The sequence below is a fragment of the Salvelinus sp. IW2-2015 genome, linkage group LG31, assembly GCF_002910315.2.
Source record: "Salvelinus sp. IW2-2015 linkage group LG31, ASM291031v2, whole genome shotgun sequence".
Classification (NCBI taxonomy): Eukaryota; Metazoa; Chordata; class Actinopteri; order Salmoniformes; family Salmonidae; genus Salvelinus; species Salvelinus sp. IW2-2015.
In genome coordinates this window covers 8,743,499-8,765,246 of record NC_036870.1, presented here as the reverse complement: position 1 = coordinate 8,765,246, position 21,748 = coordinate 8,743,499, and the positions used below count along the sequence as shown (strand labels likewise).

The following is a 21,748-nucleotide window of genomic DNA, read 5'->3' as shown; positions in this document are numbered from 1 at the left end:
ATGCAGTCATGTGGAGGAGTTGCCATGTGACGTCTTTTTTTCATCCCTCTCTCTTTTTGGAGTTATGCTTATTGTGGGATGTCAGTGACTATGCTCATTATTATTATGGGATGTTGGGTGGGGGTGAGTGTTCCCATAGTAACGTTGGTTGCTAGGGGGGCACGGAGGAATGGGGAAGAGACTCCATGTGAGGGAGGAGGGGGGTGGATTATTATGGTCTGTATGTTGCAAGGTAACTATGCAGAGTGGGGGAGGGGTGTGCGTGTGTGTATGTGTGTGTGGGGGGGGTTATTATGGGATGTCTGCCCCCTGATCTCTTTGTGTGTGTGTGCGCGGGTGTTTAATGCGAGAGAGGGATACGGCGACGTCGTGTGCATCGCCAGGCAACATAAGACAAATACTGCATTTTAATTATTGGAACTAACGTTAGCTAGCTATTGTAACCCAAAAAGAAAAACTGTTAAAAGAAAGGCAAACGTCCCCTTTCGTTGTTTCTGTTTTCAAACAGTGGAACCATTCAACTTGTGAGTAACGTTACTGTAGTTTGTTTATAATTGTATTTGTGATATTAGACCATTCAATTATCAAATTAAACAATTGAAATTCTTCATTTATTGATATGTTTTGGGACGAATGTGTGACTCGTTCCTGAACCTAGCCGGTGATTGAGCTGGAGTTAGCGGGCTAGCTAACCAAGTGTGGGACGGAAAACTAGTAGCACGACGATGGCATGTCTAATGGCTAACTACCTAGCTATATGTAGCGAGACTACGCATAGATTGAAAGGCTGATAATCTTGAGTATCCTAGTATTGGCTAAAACATTTGACATCAGAAGTTATTTTACCTACTTAAGAGGCAATTCATGTATTTATATTGTTCAATGCACAAAATCAGTTCTGAATATTCACTTCTGTTTTGTTGTTTCTTTTATTTCCACCTCCTTGCCGACCTGTCCTCCCCGACTCCACGCTCGACCTGGACGGACTCAATACTGGGACAGGACTCTGGAGGCAACACGGATTTAAACTTTTTTTTAGTTAGCTAACTAAATTTTAAAGTTAGCTAGCATTATGTCTGGAAGCGAGGACGATAGGGATGATTTTGGAGCCCCAGAGGACCGGTCTCTAATGCAAGGTAGGACCACTTCAACAAATGTGTTTATTGCAACGAAATTAATTTATAGAAATGTTATATACTTTATGTAAATAATGCGAGTTAATCGTAAAACTGAGCCAAAGATGCCATGTATGGCTTTGCACTGAGTAAAGAACTTGAAGGTGACGTGAATTTGAATATGGATAACTAGTTAACATACCGTAGGTTGTTAGTTGATACTGGTTGTGGTTAGTTAACTTGGCAGTTTGTGGTAAGTTAGTTAAGCAAGCAGAATCACAATGATTACGGTTAGTTGGTCAACCAGTTATGGAAAAGTTAACTAACTAGTTAAGTAGTTGCTGGAACAGTGGACACCAGCCTCTAAGCTGTGATAGTTGAGTGACTGACTGCTGTAGCTAGCTGGCTGAAGCTAACACGTTATCCTAGCTTGCGTGTGCTAACAATGCTAGTTAACGTTTTGTTTTATTGCAAGCTGTAGCCGTTTAAATGTAAGTTTGTAAAATGGACAGATGTTTTTCCACACCGAAGCAATTTACAGAACTTCAACTTTTGGTTYCAAAAATCATGCCGACCCACCGGCATATTCTTGCGGCCTAGCAAATGTTACCGGTATTTTTACGTGCCGATGACAAGATGGAGCCAGCCAGTTAGCTTGAAAGATGGCAGATGACGACGGTGACTTTCTCCTCCTATCATCGGGTGCTTGGTAGCGCCGCTTTGCGTGGTAGAAACAAATGCAATCATTCACTCTATCTGTACATTTATGGAACGTTTCACTGAATTGTACTTATATAACGTAGATGGCTACATTAGCTGGCAAGGACAATAAAACCGTTAGGCTAGCTGGCTACTTTGTTTACACAACAGGTTCGGATATGACGGTAATGCATATTCCATTAGAATCCTTGATAGGGAAGTTAAGGCGATGGAATTTTCCGATTTTAGACATAGCAGGCGTCACTAGGCCACCTTTTAGATAGTCGTTAGTAATTACATGTTTTTTCTTCATTCAAACCTCTCACGTGAAAATCATTGACCATATATAACCCTACTCTAATCCAAATAATAACTTGGAAGAGCCATCTTTTCCAATTTGTTTGTGGGACATCAAATTCTACAATTGGYCTAACTGGACTCAACCATAACCCAGATAATGATGACACGGCATTCAGGTGGCATTTAATTAGACACCCAGCACCCCTCATTTTGACTTGCAGACAGCTTATCACACGTCAGACCATGGTAACTTGGTGCTGATTTCATTGCCAACAGTCATTTGCTTACATCTACCATGAGCAATTACATAATAGGTCTTGGAACCCGATTCCATATGACTTTGCAGCTACCAAGGTTGCAAGGATATTCAATTGACATTCTTCGTTACAGCTATTATTAAGCTGTGTCTCTGACCTCATTGCAGATGAGGAAGAGGAGATGTCAGAGAGTGAGGCCCCGAAGGTGAAGAAGAAGAAGGCCAAGAAGAGCCGGGAGAACAAAAGCAGCAAGAGGCGGACCTCTCGCAGAGAGGTAGGCTACAGTGACATGACCACGTCTCTAATCATATCTGTACGTTCTTGGGACGCACCATGTTCCGTTTGTCTGCCAGTGGAGAGACCCGCCACCTGTCGGAAGACAACGGGCTTACTCATAAGCCCCCCCCCCCATGTGTCCTCTCCAGGATGTGCCTATGAGCTCCCCTGAGCCCATGGAGACCCCCGAGGTGGACAGGAACGAGGAGCGAGCGGCACCCCGCTCGGACAGCGAGGGCAGCGACTACAACCCGGGGAAGAAGAAYAAGAAGAACAGGGGGAGCACCTCCAAGGAGAAGAAAAGGAGCAGCACCAGCACTGACAGAAACGGCGGAGGAAAGGACAAGAGGAAGGACCCTGAACCTGAGGAAGAGGAGGATGAGGACGATGACGATGATAGCTTGGTGAGTTTTCAGTTCAAGGATGGAGAGAGTTGTGGAGGGGGGGAGGTGCCATTAAAGTTGACCAAATAATTTGTCATGGTGTTAATTGAATTGTCATTATGCAACTAAAACTCAGAGCTCCATAGAAAGTGATTGAATAAGCTACCTGTAATCTCTAGATGTAGATAAGTTATCAATACTACCATGCTGAGTTGACTACCACTAGGGTGACTGGTAGTGGTAAGTGCACTTATGGAAGGACATACTGTCACCGTGGCAACACCGAACTACCTGCCATTGGCCCTTTGTCAAGGCAAGCACTTGCCACATGGTATAACTGCATGCGGCTTAAAATAGTCGATGGTCCCCAATGGTGGGAGGAAAGTGCTTTGTCCAAAGCCATGCGAGAGTTAACAAAGCCCTAGTAGCAATTGAACACAATGGCAACACTCAGAGGGCAAGAAATAGTCCCACCACAATAGGCCAGTCAGTAAGGAACAGACTGGAAAGAACCACATTTTAAGCAAACGTTCATGTTGAATTGTCTCATCTAGGAGCCTAAGACGTCGTCCCAGCTCCTGGATGACTGGGGAATGGAGGACATTGACCACGTCTTCAGCGACGAGGACTACCGCTCCCTCACCAACTACAAGGCCTTCAGCCAATATGTCAGGTAATGAGCTTGTCCTCGTCAATGCTTGCTGCATGAATTGTATTTTAAGCTTTCTCTTTCTTACCCCCCACTCATTTGCTGTTCAACTTTTTTGCTCTCAGCTATTTTGTCTCCTTTCTCCCCCTGATCTTGTCTACCGTTTCACTCTTTTACGTATTTTTTGTTGTTGTCCTCATTACTCACCATCCACCCCATCTCTCCCTCAGACCACTCATCGCGGCCAAGAACCCCAAGATCGCCGTGTCCAAGATGATGATGGTACTGGGTGCCAAGTGGCGTGAGTTCAGCACCAACAATCCCCTGAGAGGCTCCGCCGCCGCCACTGCCGCCTTGGCCGCCGCCAACGTGTCTGCCGCAGTGGAGAGCATGGTGGCGGAGGTCGCTCCCGCCCCGGTCGCCGAGCCCCAGGCACCGGTCGCCCCGCCTCTGAAAAAGGCCAAGACCAAAGAGGGCAAAGGTCCTAATGCTCGTAAGAAGTCCAGGCCCACCCCCAAGCCTGCAGAGAAGAAGAAAGTGGCTACAAAGAAGGTGGCTCCGCTCAAGATCAAACTAGGAGGCTTCAACAGCAAGAGGAAACGCTCCTCGGTAAGTGCTTGGAACATCGAGTCGCAATAAAAATCGCAGTATCGAATCGTAATGCATATAGAATCGTGAGAATCGCAATACATATCTTATCAGGACYTACGTATCGTGGTAATAGCGTATCGTGAGGTCCCTGGCTGTTCCCGGCCCCACTGTTTAGTCACCTCTTTCTCGGCTCATATTGACTTCGTTGTTGATGACAAAAATGTTTTTGTCATTTGGCATAGAGGCCTTCAACCTAGACACATTTCTCCTTAAAACGAAGTTCCTAACCGTTCTCTATCTGGCTGTTCCTATCAGAGTGAAGAGGATGAGCCTGACGTGGAGAGTGACTTTGACGACGCCAGCATGAACAGCGTGTCCGTGTCGGACGGCTCCAACAGCCGCAGCAGCCGCTCCAAGAAGCCCAAGAGCAAGCCCAAGAAGAAGAAGGGTCTGTACTCTGCAGGTGTGTGTGTGTGTGTGTGGGTCTCTCTTCCATGCCTCGATACATATCTCAACACCAAGAAGTTGTGTGTCATCCATGGCTGTGACGCAGTATGTCTCAAACCCAATAAAAAGTGGTCTTGAGTTGCTAGACTCCACAGCTGTAGTTTGGATGTGAATGCATGTCCAATTAGCTATGACTCAGCCAGTACCACTCAGTTTTACTGAGTCACGAGAAGATTATACGTTTTCAGCAGGGCAGCATCCAGCATCATCTGCCTTTTTAAAAGAAATAGTTTGTCACACACTTTGACGTATTCAGTAGACAAGCTCTTCTGTCAGAGTATCGATACACATCGCCCAGGAGTTTGAAATGCTTCCTAGATTGCATATGAATGACTCCACCAACACAGTAAAAGGGAGCAACGAACAGCAATGTCCATTCCATAACGTTTCATTCTACAGCACTTTTATAAAATGGTTCGTTTCGGCCATACATTCTGATTGATTAAAATGTGCGTTCCTCACAATATGTAACCGCTAAAGTGTTATAGCCTCACTGGTATTTCATTAGGGTGCTCGTTAAACAACAAAAATAATGTTGAACATGCGTTCCTTTTTTTGGGGGGGGAGTTTTGTTGAGGAAATGTACCGTATCTAGTTTGAATTGCTCTCACCCACTTCTGTCCTTTTTTTCCTTCCCTCCAGTCGAGGAGGACGGTGACGGCTATGAGACAGACCACCAGGACTACTGTGAGGTGTGCCAGCAGGGAGGGGAGATCATTCTGTGCGACACCTGTCCCAGGGCCTACCACATGGTGTGTCTGGACCCCGACATGGAGAACGCCCCAGAGGGCACCTGGAGCTGCCCACACTGCGTGAGTGACACCTCCTTTAGCCAATGAATGGCTCTGTGGAGTAAGTGACAGGGCAATATGGTACAGGTCAGCCAACCAGAATGATCAATCGGAGTGACAACAAAATACAGAGGAATCTGGTCGAYGGTAATGCGGAGCTATTGATATTGACAACCATTTGTCAATGATCATAAACCGCTAGCTGGTAGTACTGCGGTATATGCTGGTACTGTTAGCTCTTAAATTGCTCCAGTGTGTAACCATCTTTGCTTCCCTACTAGTCAAACGGTTAACCCTTTCCCGTTGCTCAACTACCATTCACATGAACCCCTTCCCTCTCCCATCCACAGGAGAAGGAGGGCAAACAGTGGGAGGCGCGGGAGGAGGGCTCAGAAGAAGAGGAGGAGGAGGTGGAGGCAGAGCCGGAGGAGGATGACCACCACATGGAGTTCTGCAGGGTGTGTAAGGACGGTGGCGAGCTGCTCTGCTGCGACTCCTGTCCCTCCTCCTACCACATCCACTGTCTCAACCCGCCCCTGCCTGAGATCCCCAACGGAGAGTGGATCTGCCCACGCTGCACTGTGAGTAAATCAATGGGGTGGGACCCGGAGGGTGATTGACACGGGGCACAGCCAGTTACACAGGGTACAGTGAATTCTACTTCCCAAATTGAAACCTAGCCCCCTACCCCCTTGGGTAGTGTATTGGGAAAACAAAACGACTAAATGGTTCAACACCATGTAACATTACCTAGCTTATCTGTAGACAAGGAGTATTCACCATGTCGTTATGATCAGTTTGTCCTGAAAAGCGAGCGGGTTTTAAAAACATTTGACCTATTCACTGACACTTTCCTCCCCTCTTCAGTGTCCACCCATGAAGGGCAAGGTGCAGAAGATTCTGACGTGGCGCTGGGGCGACCCCCCTCCGCCCACGCCCATCCCCCGCCCCCCAGACCTCCCGGCTGACCAGCCTGACCCCGCCCCTCTGGCCGGGCGCCCTGAGAGGGAGTTCTTCGCCAAGTGGAGCAACATGTCCTACTGGCACTGCTCCTGGGTGTCTGAGCTGCAGGTATGTACACACACAGGTACACAGACTTACGCTCGGCCACCACGTTGCAGGCAATCGCACCCATACACACCTACCTTCATTTTGAGTTGTTGCGCATCTTATTTTTGCTTTTCAGAGGCGTGGCGCACACTGAAACAAARACACACAAAAACCGTTCAGACGCTCTCTTCTTTCTCACTGAAATGGATTAGAGAGGAGCGTTGTCGCACCAACGTTCGACAACACACACACACACACACACACTTCCCCCTCTCACCCACCTTTTCCCTGTCTCCAGTTGGAGCTGCACTGTCAGGTGATGTTCAGGAACTACCAGAGGAAGAACGACATGGACGAGCCTCCTTCAGTAGACTTTGGCGAGGGCGACGAGGAAAAGAGCACGAAGAGGAAGGCCAAGGACCCGCTCTACGCCAAGATGGAGGAGAAGTACTACCGCTTCGGCATCAAGATCGCCTGGATGATGATTCACCGCATCCTTAACCACAGGTCAYACGAGACTCCCGGACTGGCTGCTAAATGGGATTCAAATGTGTTTTTAGTCTCATTGAGAGTTAACATTTCCATTATAGCAGCAGATTTTGAGTTGCAAGGCCAGACACATAGTCGTACACTTTGTAAATGAGTGTCTAGTCAGGATTTTCCCTTCAATGGAAAGGAGAACTCCTACACACTTGATGAAATCTGCATGTTTTGTTTGTCAGGTAAAGGGTTTCTCCTTGTGGTGCAAATGTCCCATTTGTCAAAGCAATCATTTTAACCAATCAGTTGCAGATACACTACATGACCAAAGGTATGTGGACACCTGCTTGTCGACCATCTCATTCCAAAATCATGGGCATTAATATGGAGTTGGTGCCCCCTTTGCTGCGATAACAGCCTCCACTCTTCTGGGAAGGCTTTCCACTAGATGTTGGAACATTGCTGCGGGGACTTGCTTCCATTCAGCCACAAGCATTAGTGAGGTCGTGCACTGATGTTGGGCGATTAGGCCCGGCTCGCAGTCGGTGTTCCAGTTTATCCCAAGGTGTTTGATGGGGTTAAGGTCGGGGCTCTGTGCAGGCCATTGTCATGATTAAACAGGAAAGGGCCTTCCCCAAACTGTTGCCACAAAGTTGGAATCACTGAATCGTCTAAAAAGTCATTGTACGCTGTAGCGTTAAGATTTCCCTTCACTTGAACTAAGGGGCCCAGCCCGAACCATGAAAAACAGCCCCAGACCATTATTCCTCCTCCACCAAACTTTAGTTGGCACTATGCATTGAGGCAGGTAGTGTTCTCCTGGCATCCGCCAAACCTGTGATTTATCACACCYGGGTTTCCACTGCTCCAGAGTCCAATGGCAGCGAGCGTTACACCACTCCGGCTGACACTTGGCATTGCGCATGGTGATCTTAGGCTTGTGTGCGGCTGCTCGGCCATTGAAACCCATTTCATGAAGCTCCCAACAAACAGCTCTTGTGCTGACGTTGCTTTCAGAGGTAGTTTGGAACTTGGTAGTCGGTGTTGCAAKCGAGGACCGATGATTTTTAAGCGCTATGCGCTTTAGTGCTTGAAAGTCCCGTTCTGTGAGCTTGTGTGGCCTACCACTTAGCGGCAGAGCCGTTGTTGCTCCTAGACGTTTCCACTTCACAATAACAGCACTTACAGTTGACCGGGGCAGCTCTAGCAGGGCAGAAATTTGACGAACTGACTTGTCGGAAAGGTGGCATRCTCTGYCGGTGCCACGTTGAATGTCACTTAGCTCTTCAGTACGGCCATTCTACTGCAAATGTTTGTRTATGGAGATTGCATGGCTGTGTGCTCGATTTTTATACATCTGTCAGCAACAGGTGTGGCTGAAATAGCAAAATCCACTAATTTGATGGGGTGTCCACATACTTTTGTGTGTGTATATATATATATATATATCTGTGTGTGTGCATGCATGCCTACTGGATTTAAATGGCAATGTTGCTAACCAAGTTTTGTCTGTTTGTGAGCTGCAGTCAGGACAAGAAGAATAACGTACACTACCTCATCAAGTGGAAAGACCTTGCCTACGACCAGGCCACCTGGGAGGCTGAGGACATGGACATCCCAGAGTTTGACGTCTTCAGACAGCAGTACTGGAACCACAGGTAACTAATGCATTATTGCCACCTTCTCTACATTGTATAGGTGGAATGGAGGAGGTTCTTCATTGTCTGTTTCCGAGGGTAACGATGTTCTCTCATCTGTTTCAGGGAGCTGATGATGGGCGACGAGGGTAAACCAGGGAAGAAGATCAAGGTGAAAGGCAAGACGAAGAGGATGGACCGGCCTCCTGAGAATCCTGTCGTTGATGTAAGTGTTGACTGTTGTCATTTTTATTGGATTGGCGACACGGCTTGTCTTTTTTATCAGAGATAGTGTTTCTCGTGATTTATCAGGTATTCCTGATCGTCATAAATTGCTCAGTATCTTACCGTTAAAATGGACTTTTAGRATCTCTTTTTCTGCAGCTTTGTGTTATGTCAAACACATGATAAATCCCTTATGGTGCATATTTCCTGCTTAGTGGTGTGTCTTGACACCAACAGTAACTCACCGTTCTTCTCTATCTTCCCCCTCTTCAGCCCACCATCAAGTTTGAGCGGCAGCCTGATTACATAGACAGTACGGGGGGCAACCTGCACCCCTACCAGCTGGAGGGTCTCAACTGGCTGCGTTTCTCCTGGGCACAGGGCACAGACACTATCCTGGCTGACGAGATGGGACTGGGCAAGACTGTGCAGACTGCCGTGTTCCTCTACTCACTCTACAAAGAGGTGTGTGTGTGTGTGTGTGTCCTGGGAGAGAATAAGGGTGAATGTGTATGTGGGTCTTTCTGTTTACTAGGGTACCAGGGAGGATTTCCTCTGCTGGATAACTTGTTACAGCTGTTGACAAGTCATTGATAAAAGTCWGCCAATTTTTTTCATGTCATTACARTAAAATATAAGGGGGAACCATGACTATATTCAGTAAAATTCCTGAGTTGATTTAAACCCTATGTMTAACCCTTTATCGTGGTTGCTGTCTTGACGGATTTGTCCAAAATCGTGACGTAAAACATAACTTTTCTGTCCTTGCGTTTACTTATAACATACACTACGTGGCCTGAAGTATATGGACACCCCTTCAAATTAGTGGATTTGGCTATTTTAGCCACACCTCTTGCTTACAGCTGTGTAAAATCGAGCACACAGCCATGCAATCTCATAGACAAACATGGGCATCAAAATGGCCCTTACTGAAGAGCTCAGTGACGGTCAACTGTAAACATCTAGGAGCGCCATTTTATGTTTCAWTTATTTTATTTAACTAGGCAAGTCATGTAAGAACAAATTCTTATTTTCAATGATGGCCTACCCTGGCCAAACCCGGACAATGCTGGGCCAATTGTGTGCTGCCCTATGGGACTCCCAATCACGGCCGGATGTGATGTGATGCAACAACGGCTCAGCCGTGAWGTGATGTGCCACACAAGCTCACAGAACGGGACCGCCCAGTGCGTAACAATCGTCTGTCCTCGGTGGCAACACTCACTACCGAGTTCCAAACTGCCTCTGGAAGCAACATCAGCACACAAACTGTTCCTCTGGAGCTTCATGAAATGGGTTTCCATGGCTGAGCAGCCGCACACAAGCCTTAGATCACCATGCGCAATGRCAAGCGTCGGCTGGAATGGTGTAAAGCGCACCACTATTGGACTCTGGAGCAGTGGAAACTCGTTCTCTGGCGTGAGGAATCATGCTTCACCATTTGGCAGTCATAAGGACGAATCTGGGTTTTGCGGATATCAGGGGAACACTACCTGCCCCAATGTGTAGTGCCTACTGTAACGTTTGGTGGAGGAGGAATTATGGTCTGGGGCTGTTTTTCATGGTTTGGGCTGGGCCCCTTAGTTCCAGTGAAGAGAAATCTTAACGCTACAGCGTACAATGACATTCTAGACGATTCAGTGATTCCAACTTTGTGGCAACAGTTTGGGGAAGGACCTGACAATGGCCTGCACAGAGCCCTGACCTCAACCCCATCGAATACTTCTGGGATGATTTGGAACGCCGACTGCGAGCCAGACCTAATCGCCCGACCTCACTAATGCTCTTGTGGCTGAATGGGAGGAAGTCCCTGCAGCAATGTTCCAACATCAAATGGAAAGCCTTCCCAGAAGAGTGGAGGCTGTTTATAGCAGCAAAGTGGGGGACCAACCCCGTATTACTGCCCATGATTTTGGAATGAAATATTTGACGAGCAGGTGTCCACATACTATTGGCCATGTAGTGAATATTGAACATTTAATCAGTATATTAGGCCCTATATGTACAATTGTGTAAACTATTGAGGTCCTTAAATTATAATTAAATGCTTGAAGAAGTCCTTGAATTTGACTTGCCAATGTCTGTATGAGCCCTGCTTAAAGGATGTATAGTCCTAGGCCTATGTTGTTGCATTGGTGGAGTTATGGCCAATTTGCATATATTTTTCTAAGTACACATGTGGAACTGCATACATTTTATTTATGTTTCGTAACAATCCCAATATCACACATTGGCCCCATTTTTATTTATAGAATGACGCATGTTCAACTATAGTTTTTTACGTTTTACTTGTTGATTAAATGTCATTGTTTACTTTTAGTATTTTTTACAAGGCCAAATGGTGGCGTGGTAGCCATTATTTCAACAGGAACTGATCAGAAATGCCAACTAGGCATCCCTTTAGACCAATAGCAACCAGCCCAGCCAGTTTGTATAATATGTCAGGTGAAATCTGACGGCATGTAGCTTGAGCTTTGTGTTAACACTCTTTGGGGGTGATCACATGGAGACTACTGCCACCTATTGATCGGAGTGTAGAATGCAATGTCTGTGACGACACAATATTTTAACATTAGAATGATAGAAATTTAAATGTTACATGAGAAATTATATTTATTTAAGTTAAATTAGCTGTGGTTCAGTTAGTAGAGAATGGCACTTGCAACACCAACGGTAGTGGGTTTGATTCCCGCTGGGGCCACCCATACAAATTATCTTATTTTAATTAACTTTTTTCTTTCCACCTTATAGGGTCACTCCAAGGGCCCGTTCCTGGTGAGCGCCCCCCTGTCTACCATCATTAACTGGGAGCGAGAGTTTGAGATGTGGGCCCCGGACATGTACGTGGTGACCTACGTAGGAGACAAGGACAGCAGAGCCGTCATCAGAGAGAACGAGTTCTCCTTCGAGAACAACGCCATCCGTGGAGGCAAGAGGGCTTCTAAGATGAAGGTGAGAATTACGGGGGCAAATGTGTTTAAAAAGAACCGATGAAATAGAACTGTTTATCGACAAAGGAAATTATTATTATTTTTGTTGTTGTCAATATATCACTCCTTCAATGATATGCTGGTGTGTGTCACATTTTAACCTTTCCCCCTGTCGTGTCCTTGTAGAAAGACTCATCGGTGAAGTTCCATGTGCTGCTGACGTCCTATGAGTTGATCACCATCGACATGGCCATCCTAGGTTCCATAGATTGGGCCTGTCTGGTGGTCGATGAGGCCCACAGGCTCAAAAACAACCAGTCCAAGGTGAGAGATTAGAGTTGAGGGTTTAAAGGACTTGTGTTATGGAGGTAGTTTACCTGTTATGTGCAACATATTCCCGTATTCAGGAAACATATACATTTGGAAGTATAAGGGCAATGAGGCATCCCAAATTGTACTTCTCATTAGTTGGATACCCTCATTGCACAATGAAACTCCACCTAAACTGGTATGGCTGAAAGTACCATTGACAAATACAGAAGTGTTGTCATTTTTAGTTGAATAATACTCTGTTTTCTCTCCCCTCCAGTTCTTCAGAGTGCTGAACAACTATCCTCTCCAGCACAAGCTGCTACTGACCGGTACACCTCTACAGAACAACCTGGAAGAGTTGTTCCACCTCCTCAACTTCCTCACGCCAGAGAGATTCAGGTGTGTGTGTACACACATTCTGACCACATCACTTTCTACACTTTCCCACTCAATCCCAATGACCACTTCATACCCCACTCAATGACCACTTCAATGACCACTTCACACCCCACTCATCTTAGATCAGTTATTATAGAGTTAACCGTTACTTACTTACCTGCAACTTCCTCTCTCTGTGTAGTAACCTGGAGGGTTTCCTGGAAGAGTTTGCTGACATCGCCAAAGAGGACCAGATCAAGAAGCTGCATGACATGCTGGGACCCCACATGCTCAGGAGACTGAAGGCTGACGTCTTCAAACACATGCCCTCCAAGACGGAGCTCATCGTCAGGGTGGAGCTCAGCCCCATGCAGAAGTGAGTGAAAGTGCATGGAGGGATGGGGGGTATATTTAAATAGTGGTGACCCAGTTGTATGTGCTGTCTAACTTGGCCAAGGGGGTGACGTGATCAAATATATAGTTAGAATGATTAGTCATCGTCCATAGACTGTTACTTTTTTCTCTCTCTTTTTTACCCCCTTTTCCTCCCCAATTTCGTTGTATCCAATTGTTAGTAATTACTATCTTGTCTCATCGCTACAACTCCCGTACGGGCTTGGGAGAGACGAAGGTCGAAAGCCATGCGTCCTCCGAAACACAACCCAACCAAGCCGCACTGCTTCTTAATAACACAGCGCGCATCCAACCCGGAAGCCAGCCGCACCTATGTGTCGGAGGAAACACCGTGCACCTGGCGACCTTGGTTAGCGTGCACTGTGCCCGGCCCGCRACAGGAGTCGCTGGTGCGCGATGAGACAAGGATATCCCTACCGGCCAAACCCTCCCTAACCCGGGCGACGCTAGGCCAATTGTGCGTCGCCCCACGGACGCCCCCATAGACTGTTAATTAAACACAATCTTCCCTTGGGATACTCAACTCATGAGAACTTTACAATATAATTGGACTGTGGAAGTGGTATTAAATGTGGATTTTCTTGTTTTTTTCTTTTCTCTTTTTAGGAAGTACTACAAATTCATCCTCACCCGTAACTTTGAGGCCCTGAACACGCGCAGTGGTGGAAATCAAGTATCCCTGCTCAACGTGGTGATGGACCTCAAGAAGTGCTGCAATCACCCCTACCTCTTCCCTGTGGCTGCCATGGTATGACCCACTTATTAATACATTTTAATGGGAATGGACCATGCTATTGTGATGGCTAAGTGGTGTAGTGGTGCATTAATTTTGTACAGTCTATACAGTCTATTTTATACAGTCTTAGATACTATTTGCGTCAAGCAATTTCATGATATGCCTTATAACTTTTGTAGTATTTTCCTGTAAGGGTCTATATAGCTGAAGCTCTGGCTCTTGATTGGTTCCCCCCTACCCCAAACAGGAAGCCCCAAAGATGCCCAATGGGATGTACGACGGTAGCGCCCTCACTAAGTCTGCCGGGAAACTGACGCTAATGCAGAAGATGATGAGGAAGCTGAAAGACGGAGGGCACAGAGTACTCATCTTCTCTCAGGTTAGTTAACCAACACACACACACACACATTATCAATATTTTATTTGAGTCCACGAATCACATTACATCAAGAAGGATCCAAACATTTCAAAGGTCTTGGATACGAAAAGCACACACCTCACATGGGCACTGCTTACTCATGTAGATTGTGTTATAGATTGAAGATTGTTTTTCCTCTTGTGCGTGAGCTTTATTTGTTTACTCCCCGCCCATTCACTCCCTCTGTCGTAGATGACCAAGATGCTTGACCTGCTGGAGGACTTCCTGGAGAACGAGGGCTACAAGTACGAGCGTATCGACGGCAGCATCACCGGGGGCATGAGACAGGAGGCCATCGACAGATTCAATGGTGAGGCTCACCCCACACTGACTTCCTCATTCACTCTCTCTTCACTCTCATTCACTCTCTGTGTATACTGCAATTTCAAGTGACTATTATATAGTTGTAGTCTTCTAAATTAGGTGTATATATCCTATCATTGTTTAATTTCAAGAGGGATTTATATACAGTATCAGTCAAAATGTGGACAACGGGTTAAGGGTTTTTCTTTAGTTTGACTATTTTCTACATTGTAGATTAATAGTGAACACATCAAAATTATGAAATGATGCATTTGGAATCTTGTAGAAACCAAGAAAGTGTTAAACAAATCAAAATATGTTTATTTAGATTCTTCAAAGTAGCCACCCTTTTTCCTTGATGACAGCTTTGCACACTCAACCAGCTTCATGAGGTAGTCACCTGGAATGCTTTTCTTGAAGGAGTTCCACATATGCTGAGCACTTGTTGGCTGTTTTTCATTCACTCTGCAGTCCAACTCATCCCAAATCATCTCATTTGGGTTGAGGTTTGGGTGAGGCCAGGTCATCTGATGCAGCACTCCATCACTCTACTTGGTCATATAGCCCTTACACAACCTGGAGTGTTTTTGGTCATTGTCCTGTTGACAACCAAATGATAGTCCCACTAAGTGCAAACCAGATGGGATGGCGTATCGCTGCAGAATGCTGTGGTAAGCCATGCTGGTTAAGTGTGCCTTGAATTCTAAATAAATCAGTGTCACCAGCAAAGCACCATTACACCACCACCTCCATGCTTCACGGTGGGAACCACACCTGCAGAGGTCATCCGTTCACCTACTCTGCATCTCACAAAGACACGGCGGTTGGAACCAAAAATCTCAAATTTGGACTCATCAGACCAAAGGGCAGATTTCCACCAGTCTAATGTCCATTGCTCGTGTTTCTTGGCCCAAGCAAGTCTCTTATTATTGGTGTCCTTTAGTAGCGGTTTCTTTGCAGCAATTTGACCATGAAGTCCTGATTCACTCAGTCTCTGAACAGTTGATGTTGAGATGTCTGTTACTTGAACTCTGTGAATCATTTATTTGTGCTGCAGTTTCTGAGGCTCGTAACTCGAATTAACTTATCCTCTGCAGCAGAGGTAACTCTGGTTCTTCCATTCCTGTGGCGGTCCTCATGAGAGCCAGTTTCATCGTAGCGCTTGATGGTTTTTGCAACTGCACTTGAAGAAACTTTCAAAGTTCCTGAAATGTTTCGGATAGACTGACCTTCCTGTCTTAAAGTAATGATGGACTGTTGATTCTCTTTGCTTATTTGAGCAGTTCTTGCCATAATATGGACTTGGTCTTTTACCAAATAGAGCTATCTTCTGTATATCACCCCTACCTTGTCACAACACAACTGATCGGCTCAAATGCATTAAGAAGGAAAGAAATCCCGCAAACCTGTTAATTGAAATGCATTCCAGGTGACTGCGTCATGAATCCGGTTGAGAGTATGCCAAGAGTATAAAATATATTTTGATTTGTTTAACACTTTTTGTTGTTTACATGATTCCATATGTGTTATTTCGTCATTTTGATATCTTCACTATTATTCTACAATCTAGAAAATAGTAAAAATAAAGAAGAACCCTTGAATGAGTAGGTATGTCCAAACTTTTGACTGATACTGTTTATTTGAAATGTTTATTTTATTTTTTTATCAAATGAAATGCCATTTATGGTGGAACATTTGAATGAACGAGTCTGTAGGACTATTAGGCTACTCCTATTCTTATAGTAAGCTATTTTACATTCATCAGCCTTATGTTTTCTGGAGCTCCTGATAGTTCTTTATTTCAATTGTGCGGGAATAGACAACCTAGATGGCGAAATTGTCCGCTGTCTGATATCAACGCACGATTATCTAAAGCACTGTTTTATTCTTGTGGGGTTTTCGTTGAAATCGAGCTTGTTTTAGCACGCAGGTGCGTGCAATCTCAAGTTAATTTTGTTTTAAGAATACCAGCGATAAAACAGGGCTCCAAAGCAGTTGCAATAGTTTTGGGGGGAATTTGTTATCCTCCCTGACTGTCTAGCTTTGGTTAGTTCTCAAACATGATATTAATACAAAATTATATAGGTCCTTTTATCTTTTTTACACAGTTTATATCAGGTTTTAGTTGTTTTTAGAGATGGAATTCTCAGTAGGTGGAAACGGAGCCACTAGCCGCCCCACAACCCGCTATTGTTGGCGAGCTGAGGYGTGTCATACTTTATATTGCAGAACATATTGTGCTCTTCTATCGCGCGTGCAATGATGTCAGAGGAGAAAACCAGTGTTCGTTGTTTACTTCTACACACATTTTTCCATCCCGAAAGTTTTTTTTTTTGTTGTTGTTTTTTTTTGCCTTTTGGGATTTAGGCGGGCCAGAACAAAAATGAATAATCCCTGGAAAGTGAATGATTATAGAGAGAAAGCAAGTGATTGATTGTAAATATAGATTGTTATTGATGTAGAAAGTGATTGATATATATATATATATATATATATATACGTATAGTGATTTTGGTCTGAGTGGTTGATCTTTTTTGTTCCTTAGCTCCTGGAGCGCTGCAGTTTGCCTTCCTGCTGTCGACGAGAGCTGGAGGTCTGGGTATCAACCTGGCCACCGCCGACACCGTCATCATCTACGACTCCGACTGGAACCCTCACAACGACATCCAGGTAACACACTTGGAACCATCACACACAAACCCAATCCCAAATCAAGCCCAATGATCTTTGAGAATTTGATTAGTAGAAGTACTATGGTGAACCTTCCACCTAGCCTGTCAGAGGGCAAGGTGGAGCTATTACCATATTGCTTACACCTGTCGAATCCAATCAGATCTTCACAAGTGCTTATGGGTCAATTTATGATTGGACCATTCACCATCTCCTTGTTCTCTATTATATCAACTTTTATTAAGGTGGTTGCAAGGATGAAAGGGTCATACTGTTTGTCTCTGCGTCTTCCTCTACTCAGGCGTTCAGCAGAGCTCACCGTATCGGACAGAACAAGAAGGTGATGATCTACCGCTTCGTCACAAAGGCCTCTGTGGAGGAGAGGATCACTCAGGTAAAGAGGCTGTCCCCTCTCCTGCAACATCACAATGACCTCTTCACAACGCAACACAGCAGTCTATATCATAGAATTGCTACCTTGTTGTTGGATCCAATGAATGTCGTGTGTGTGGAAGCGAGCCTCGTCTGTCGTCAACGCTACTCATTTCATTTCCTTGGCCTATACGGGCAGGAAGAAAGTCAATGCAGACATTGAAACGTGCCACGTTCCCTCCCTCTCCAGGTTGCCAAGAAGAAGATGATGTTGACCCACCTGGTGGTGCGTCCTGGTCTGGGCTCCAAGACGGGTTCCATGTCCAAACAGGAGCTGGACGACATCCTCAAGTTTGGCACGGAGGAGCTGTTCAAGGACGAGCTTGGAAAGGGGGACAAAGAAGGTAAAAAGAACTAAACATCTCCTGCTGTTGTAAACATGGATGGGTGGAAGGATGGAGTGGATAGTTGTTCATCTGTCAAATCACTTTTCAGTTGTCTTGAACGGGAGCAATGAAATGTTGTCTTATTGTATATTTTTTATTTTATTTTTTTACCTGCCCACAGCAGGTTACTGGAAGCGTGTTGCAGGTGAACAGAAAACAAGCAAATGCCAGCAGATACGAACAGTCAAATAAGATGATAGTTTGTTGGTTATTACTTATTTGTGCTTATTGGATGAAATTATCAACATTTTGGGTAAACCGATGTGAAGATGTCTAGAACAGATTAAGTTCAAGATAAGGTCATGACAATGTTTACAACACATTCATTCTAACGTTCTGATCATGTTTAATGTTCCCCAGGTGAGAACAAGGAGGAGGACAGCCAGGTGATCCACTATGATGACATGGCGGTGGACAGACTGCTGGACAGGAACCAGGAGTCCGAAACCCCGGAGGAAACGGAGATCGGGAGCATGAACGAGTACCTCGGTTCCTTCAAGGTGGCCCAGTACGTGGTCAAGGACGAGGAGGAGGCGGTAAGTTGTGTTGGTTTTGGGTCAAACGCGCCATTTAGCAGACACTTTGGCCCAAAGTGACGTTTTGCATTTTTAGACYGTCGACTCCCAAGTGGCCTCGTTGTAGCCCAGACGTTGCGAGTGTGTGTGTGTGTGTAACTGACGTGTCTCATTTGACACCGGCACACTTGATCATTGACTCTCCTTTCGCACCTCTCTCTCTCTCTCCTTTCCCTCCCTCCCTCGCTCTCGGCCCCCCCCCCAGGAAGAGGAAGTACAGAGGGAGATCATCAAGCAGGAGGAGAGTGTCGACCCAGACTACTGGGAGAAGCTGCTCAGGCACCACTATGAGCAGCAGCAGGAGGACCTGGCCCGCAACCTGGGCAAGGGCAAGCGCATCCGCAAGCAGGTCAACTACAACGACGGCTCCCAGGAGGACCGAGGTAGTAGACGAGGTAACAACAACAAGCGCCAACGCCATTATTTACTTACGTGTGTGAGAGAGAGTGTGGTGGGTGTGAGTTTCACCGGTGAAGTCTTAGTAACTGTGTGGTGTCAGGTGTTTGTGCTGGTTTGATTACTCCTCACCTCCTGCACGAGGCATGCCTCTTCAGTTGTGGTGGCAATTAGAATTTTCCTCCCATTTGCATTACCTCTTTAGAAAGGCTCTGTGTCAGTCCTCAGTCCTTAGTGATCTTCTATTCCCAGCAACAATCCAAACTCTTCAGAATTACATTAATGTGAGTGGATATCTGTTCCAAGTCCTAGTTAGTTTTATGTCGGAATGGCAGCTTTCCTTGTTAACTTTTGATGCCTGAATACAATGCATTGCAATGGCGTGAACTACACTACCCACAATGCACTGCACAGCCACCATGATCTCAGGCACCTCACCAAGAGGATGAAAATGCCAGCACCCACCCCCGCAAAATGTGGCCCTCTTTAATCCTAGTACCCTAAGAGATTTGAAGAATGAGTTGGCGTGTGTGACTGAATTGCGGTTGTTTGTTTTGTACCACTTCCCTGTTTTGAGTCGGGAAACAGTGCATCTCTTCTCGGCTCCTAACTGTCCACATACTAGCTTAAACAATATCCCACATGTGGTTTGAGTCAGCTACTCACACTCGGGCACTGCTTGTGGGCAAGTTGACACATCACCCCCATATCTGTGACGTTGGTTTCCTTCTAGCGCTCTGTGCTTGGTCTGGTTGTCAACCTTTTACTCGAAGTCCACTTCCTTGTAAAATCTTCTTCCCCCCTCCTTTTAAATGTTCATCTTTTTAATAAGTTCAAAGAAGTTTCTGGACTGTGTACTGAAATTGCGCCCCGTGTCTTCTGTCTCCAAGCAGATTGGCAGGATGACCAATCGGACAACAACTCGGACTACTCTGTGGCCTCCGAGGAGGGCGACGAGGACTTTGATGAACGGGCAGAAGGTAAGCGAAAGTGTGTGTGTGTGGACAGATGGTGTCTCTGTCGGTGGTGTTTACATTTACATTTAAGTCATTTAGCTGACGCTCTTATCCAGAGCGACTTACAAATTGGAAAGTTCATACATATTCATCCTGGTCCCCCCGTGGGGAATGAACCCACAACCCTGGCGTTGCAAGCGCCATGCTCTACCAACTGAGCCACACGGGACCAGAGGTTTACAAGAGTGGGGTGGTGTGTGTTTTGTATGTGGTTTGTGAAGCTTAAGAGAATAACTTTTCATGTTTTCCTTTTTTCTGGCGGTGCAGCCAACTCTCGCAGACCCAACAGGAAAGGCATGCGGGGCGACAGGGACAAGCCACTGCCCCCCTTGCTGGCCAGAGTGGGAGGCAACATTGAGGTCAGCTTTCAATGTCCATCGATCACTYCACTCTGAACCAATGCCCTGCATGATCCTGAATGTGTTTTGCAATTTAGCTTATCTACAGATGGGCCAACCCACCACTTGTCTCTTGGCATTCAATTGGCTTGTATAGAAATAGTTAGAGGTTGGGGGTCGATCTGTAAGACTACCTGTTAACTCGACACTAACACTGTCTGGTGTTCAGGTGTTGGGCTTCAACGTTCGCCAGAGGAAGGCCTTCCTGAATGCAGTGATGCGTTACGGGATGCCTCCCCAGGATGCCTTCACCACCCAGTGGCTGGTCAGAGACCTGCGCGGGAAAGCTGAGAAAGAGTTCAAGTGAGTAACTAACATGTTATAGTGTAAATGGTAATGCCCTGATATTTGTTGAATTTGTCCCTTTTTTTTATACATCAGATCCACTCATCTCTCTTCCTTCTTGGTCTCTCTCAGGGCGTATGTCTCACTCTTCATGAGGCACCTGTGCGAACCCGGCGCAGATGGAGCCGAGACCTTCGCCGACGGCGTCCCACGCGAAGGGTTGTCGCGGCAACACGTCCTCACCCGCATCGGCGTGATGTCACTGATCCGTAAGAAGGTAAAGCCCAGTTCCTGTTTGGGATAGTCGATCAATTCAACTGTCATACTTTTTAAGTCAAAGTCTTAACGGTATACTGGTCTCATGATCATGTACGACCCTGTGTTTCATTATCTGTCCTGGCTGCGTTCTGACCATGTTTTGGACCAGGTCCAGGAGTTTGAGCACGTCAACGGCCAGTGGTCCATGCCCTGGATGATGGAGCTGGAGGAGAGTAAAAAGGCTGCGGCCGCTGCATCTGGAGCCCACCCCGACTCCCCAGGGAAGACCCCATCCACGGGCACGCCTGCAGACACACAGCCCAACACACCCGCCACAGGTACAGACCGCTACGCCCTCTTCCACAACCCTCTCCCTGATCCCTGCTCTTTCTGCATTCCTTATGGACAATCTGTCTTTCTCTGCTGCCGCTGCAGCTGCAACCCCCCCCATTTCTGCAAGTAGACCCTCTCCTGCGATAATGCTTTTAACCCCTGTTCTCCTCTGTGTGCTCGACCCTCCCCAGCCCCCAAAACTCCCTCCACAGGCACACCCGCAGACACGCAACCCAACACGCCCGCCCCAGGTAAACCAACTGCCCCACCTCCACACCCTCTCACTGTTCCAGGACTCTGACCCATGCGCTGCTGCTATGCTGGTTTTAGTGAAACCACCCTAGATTAAGAGTGCTTGGTGTGTAAAATGTGTAACTGTCAATCAACGCTTAGAGATGTGGAAGGTGGATTAAAGAGGATGATCTGTCGGTTTAGCAGACGACCCTTCAAGGACTGAGGACGCCGTGAAGGATGGTGAGAAAGAAGAGAAGAAAGACAGTGAGGGGGAGAAGGAGTCCGGAAAGACGGAAGACCCAGAGGTAAAGAAT

The 21,748-nt window shown here is 46.2% G+C and overlaps 1 protein-coding gene across 17 annotated transcripts in view; it reads left to right on the top strand.

Moving 5' to 3' along the window:
• The first annotated feature begins 205 nt into the window (after positions 1-205).
• LOC111955660 (chromodomain-helicase-DNA-binding protein 4) overlaps positions 206-21,748 on the top strand; it is a 28,504-nt gene continuing 6,961 nt past the window's right edge. Inside the window, exons 1-34 of one of the 17 annotated variants that reach the window (XM_070436422.1) lie at positions 206-524; positions 1,003-1,136; positions 2,539-2,645; positions 2,797-3,051; positions 3,585-3,703; positions 3,910-4,288; positions 4,586-4,718; positions 5,420-5,589; positions 5,919-6,149; positions 6,436-6,639; positions 6,917-7,125; positions 8,625-8,756; positions 8,862-8,961; positions 9,234-9,425; positions 11,712-11,912; positions 12,077-12,214; positions 12,480-12,601; positions 12,783-12,956; positions 13,601-13,742; positions 13,978-14,109; positions 14,341-14,458; positions 16,997-17,121; positions 17,423-17,515; positions 17,744-17,897; positions 18,061-18,084; positions 18,300-18,475; positions 18,720-18,909; positions 19,801-19,891; positions 20,186-20,285; positions 20,494-20,627; positions 20,742-20,886; positions 21,037-21,205; positions 21,392-21,451; positions 21,636-21,739. In XM_070436422.1, the coding sequence (XP_070292523.1) occupies positions 1,073-1,136; positions 2,539-2,645; positions 2,797-3,051; positions 3,585-3,703; positions 3,910-4,288; positions 4,586-4,718; positions 5,420-5,589; positions 5,919-6,149; positions 6,436-6,639; positions 6,917-7,125; positions 8,625-8,756; positions 8,862-8,961; positions 9,234-9,425; positions 11,712-11,912; positions 12,077-12,214; positions 12,480-12,601; positions 12,783-12,956; positions 13,601-13,742; positions 13,978-14,109; positions 14,341-14,458; positions 16,997-17,121; positions 17,423-17,515; positions 17,744-17,897; positions 18,061-18,084; positions 18,300-18,475; positions 18,720-18,909; positions 19,801-19,891; positions 20,186-20,285; positions 20,494-20,627; positions 20,742-20,886; positions 21,037-21,205; positions 21,392-21,451; positions 21,636-21,739 (4,887 nt within the window). In that variant the 5' untranslated portion in view covers positions 206-524; positions 1,003-1,072. Of the gene's footprint in view, positions 525-1,002; positions 1,137-2,538; positions 2,646-2,796; positions 3,052-3,584; positions 3,704-3,909; positions 4,289-4,585; positions 4,734-5,419; positions 5,590-5,918; positions 6,150-6,435; positions 6,640-6,916; positions 7,126-8,624; positions 8,757-8,861; positions 8,962-9,233; positions 9,426-11,711; positions 11,913-12,076; positions 12,215-12,479; positions 12,602-12,782; positions 12,957-13,600; positions 13,743-13,977; positions 14,110-14,340; positions 14,459-16,996; positions 17,122-17,422; positions 17,516-17,743; positions 17,898-18,060; positions 18,085-18,299; positions 18,476-18,719; positions 18,910-19,800; positions 19,892-20,185; positions 20,286-20,493; positions 20,628-20,741; positions 20,887-21,036; positions 21,206-21,391; positions 21,452-21,635; positions 21,740-21,748 lie in introns of all 17 variants that reach the window. The other 16 variants (XM_070436420.1, XM_070436418.1, XM_070436421.1 and 13 more) reach the window with 16 other exon arrangements.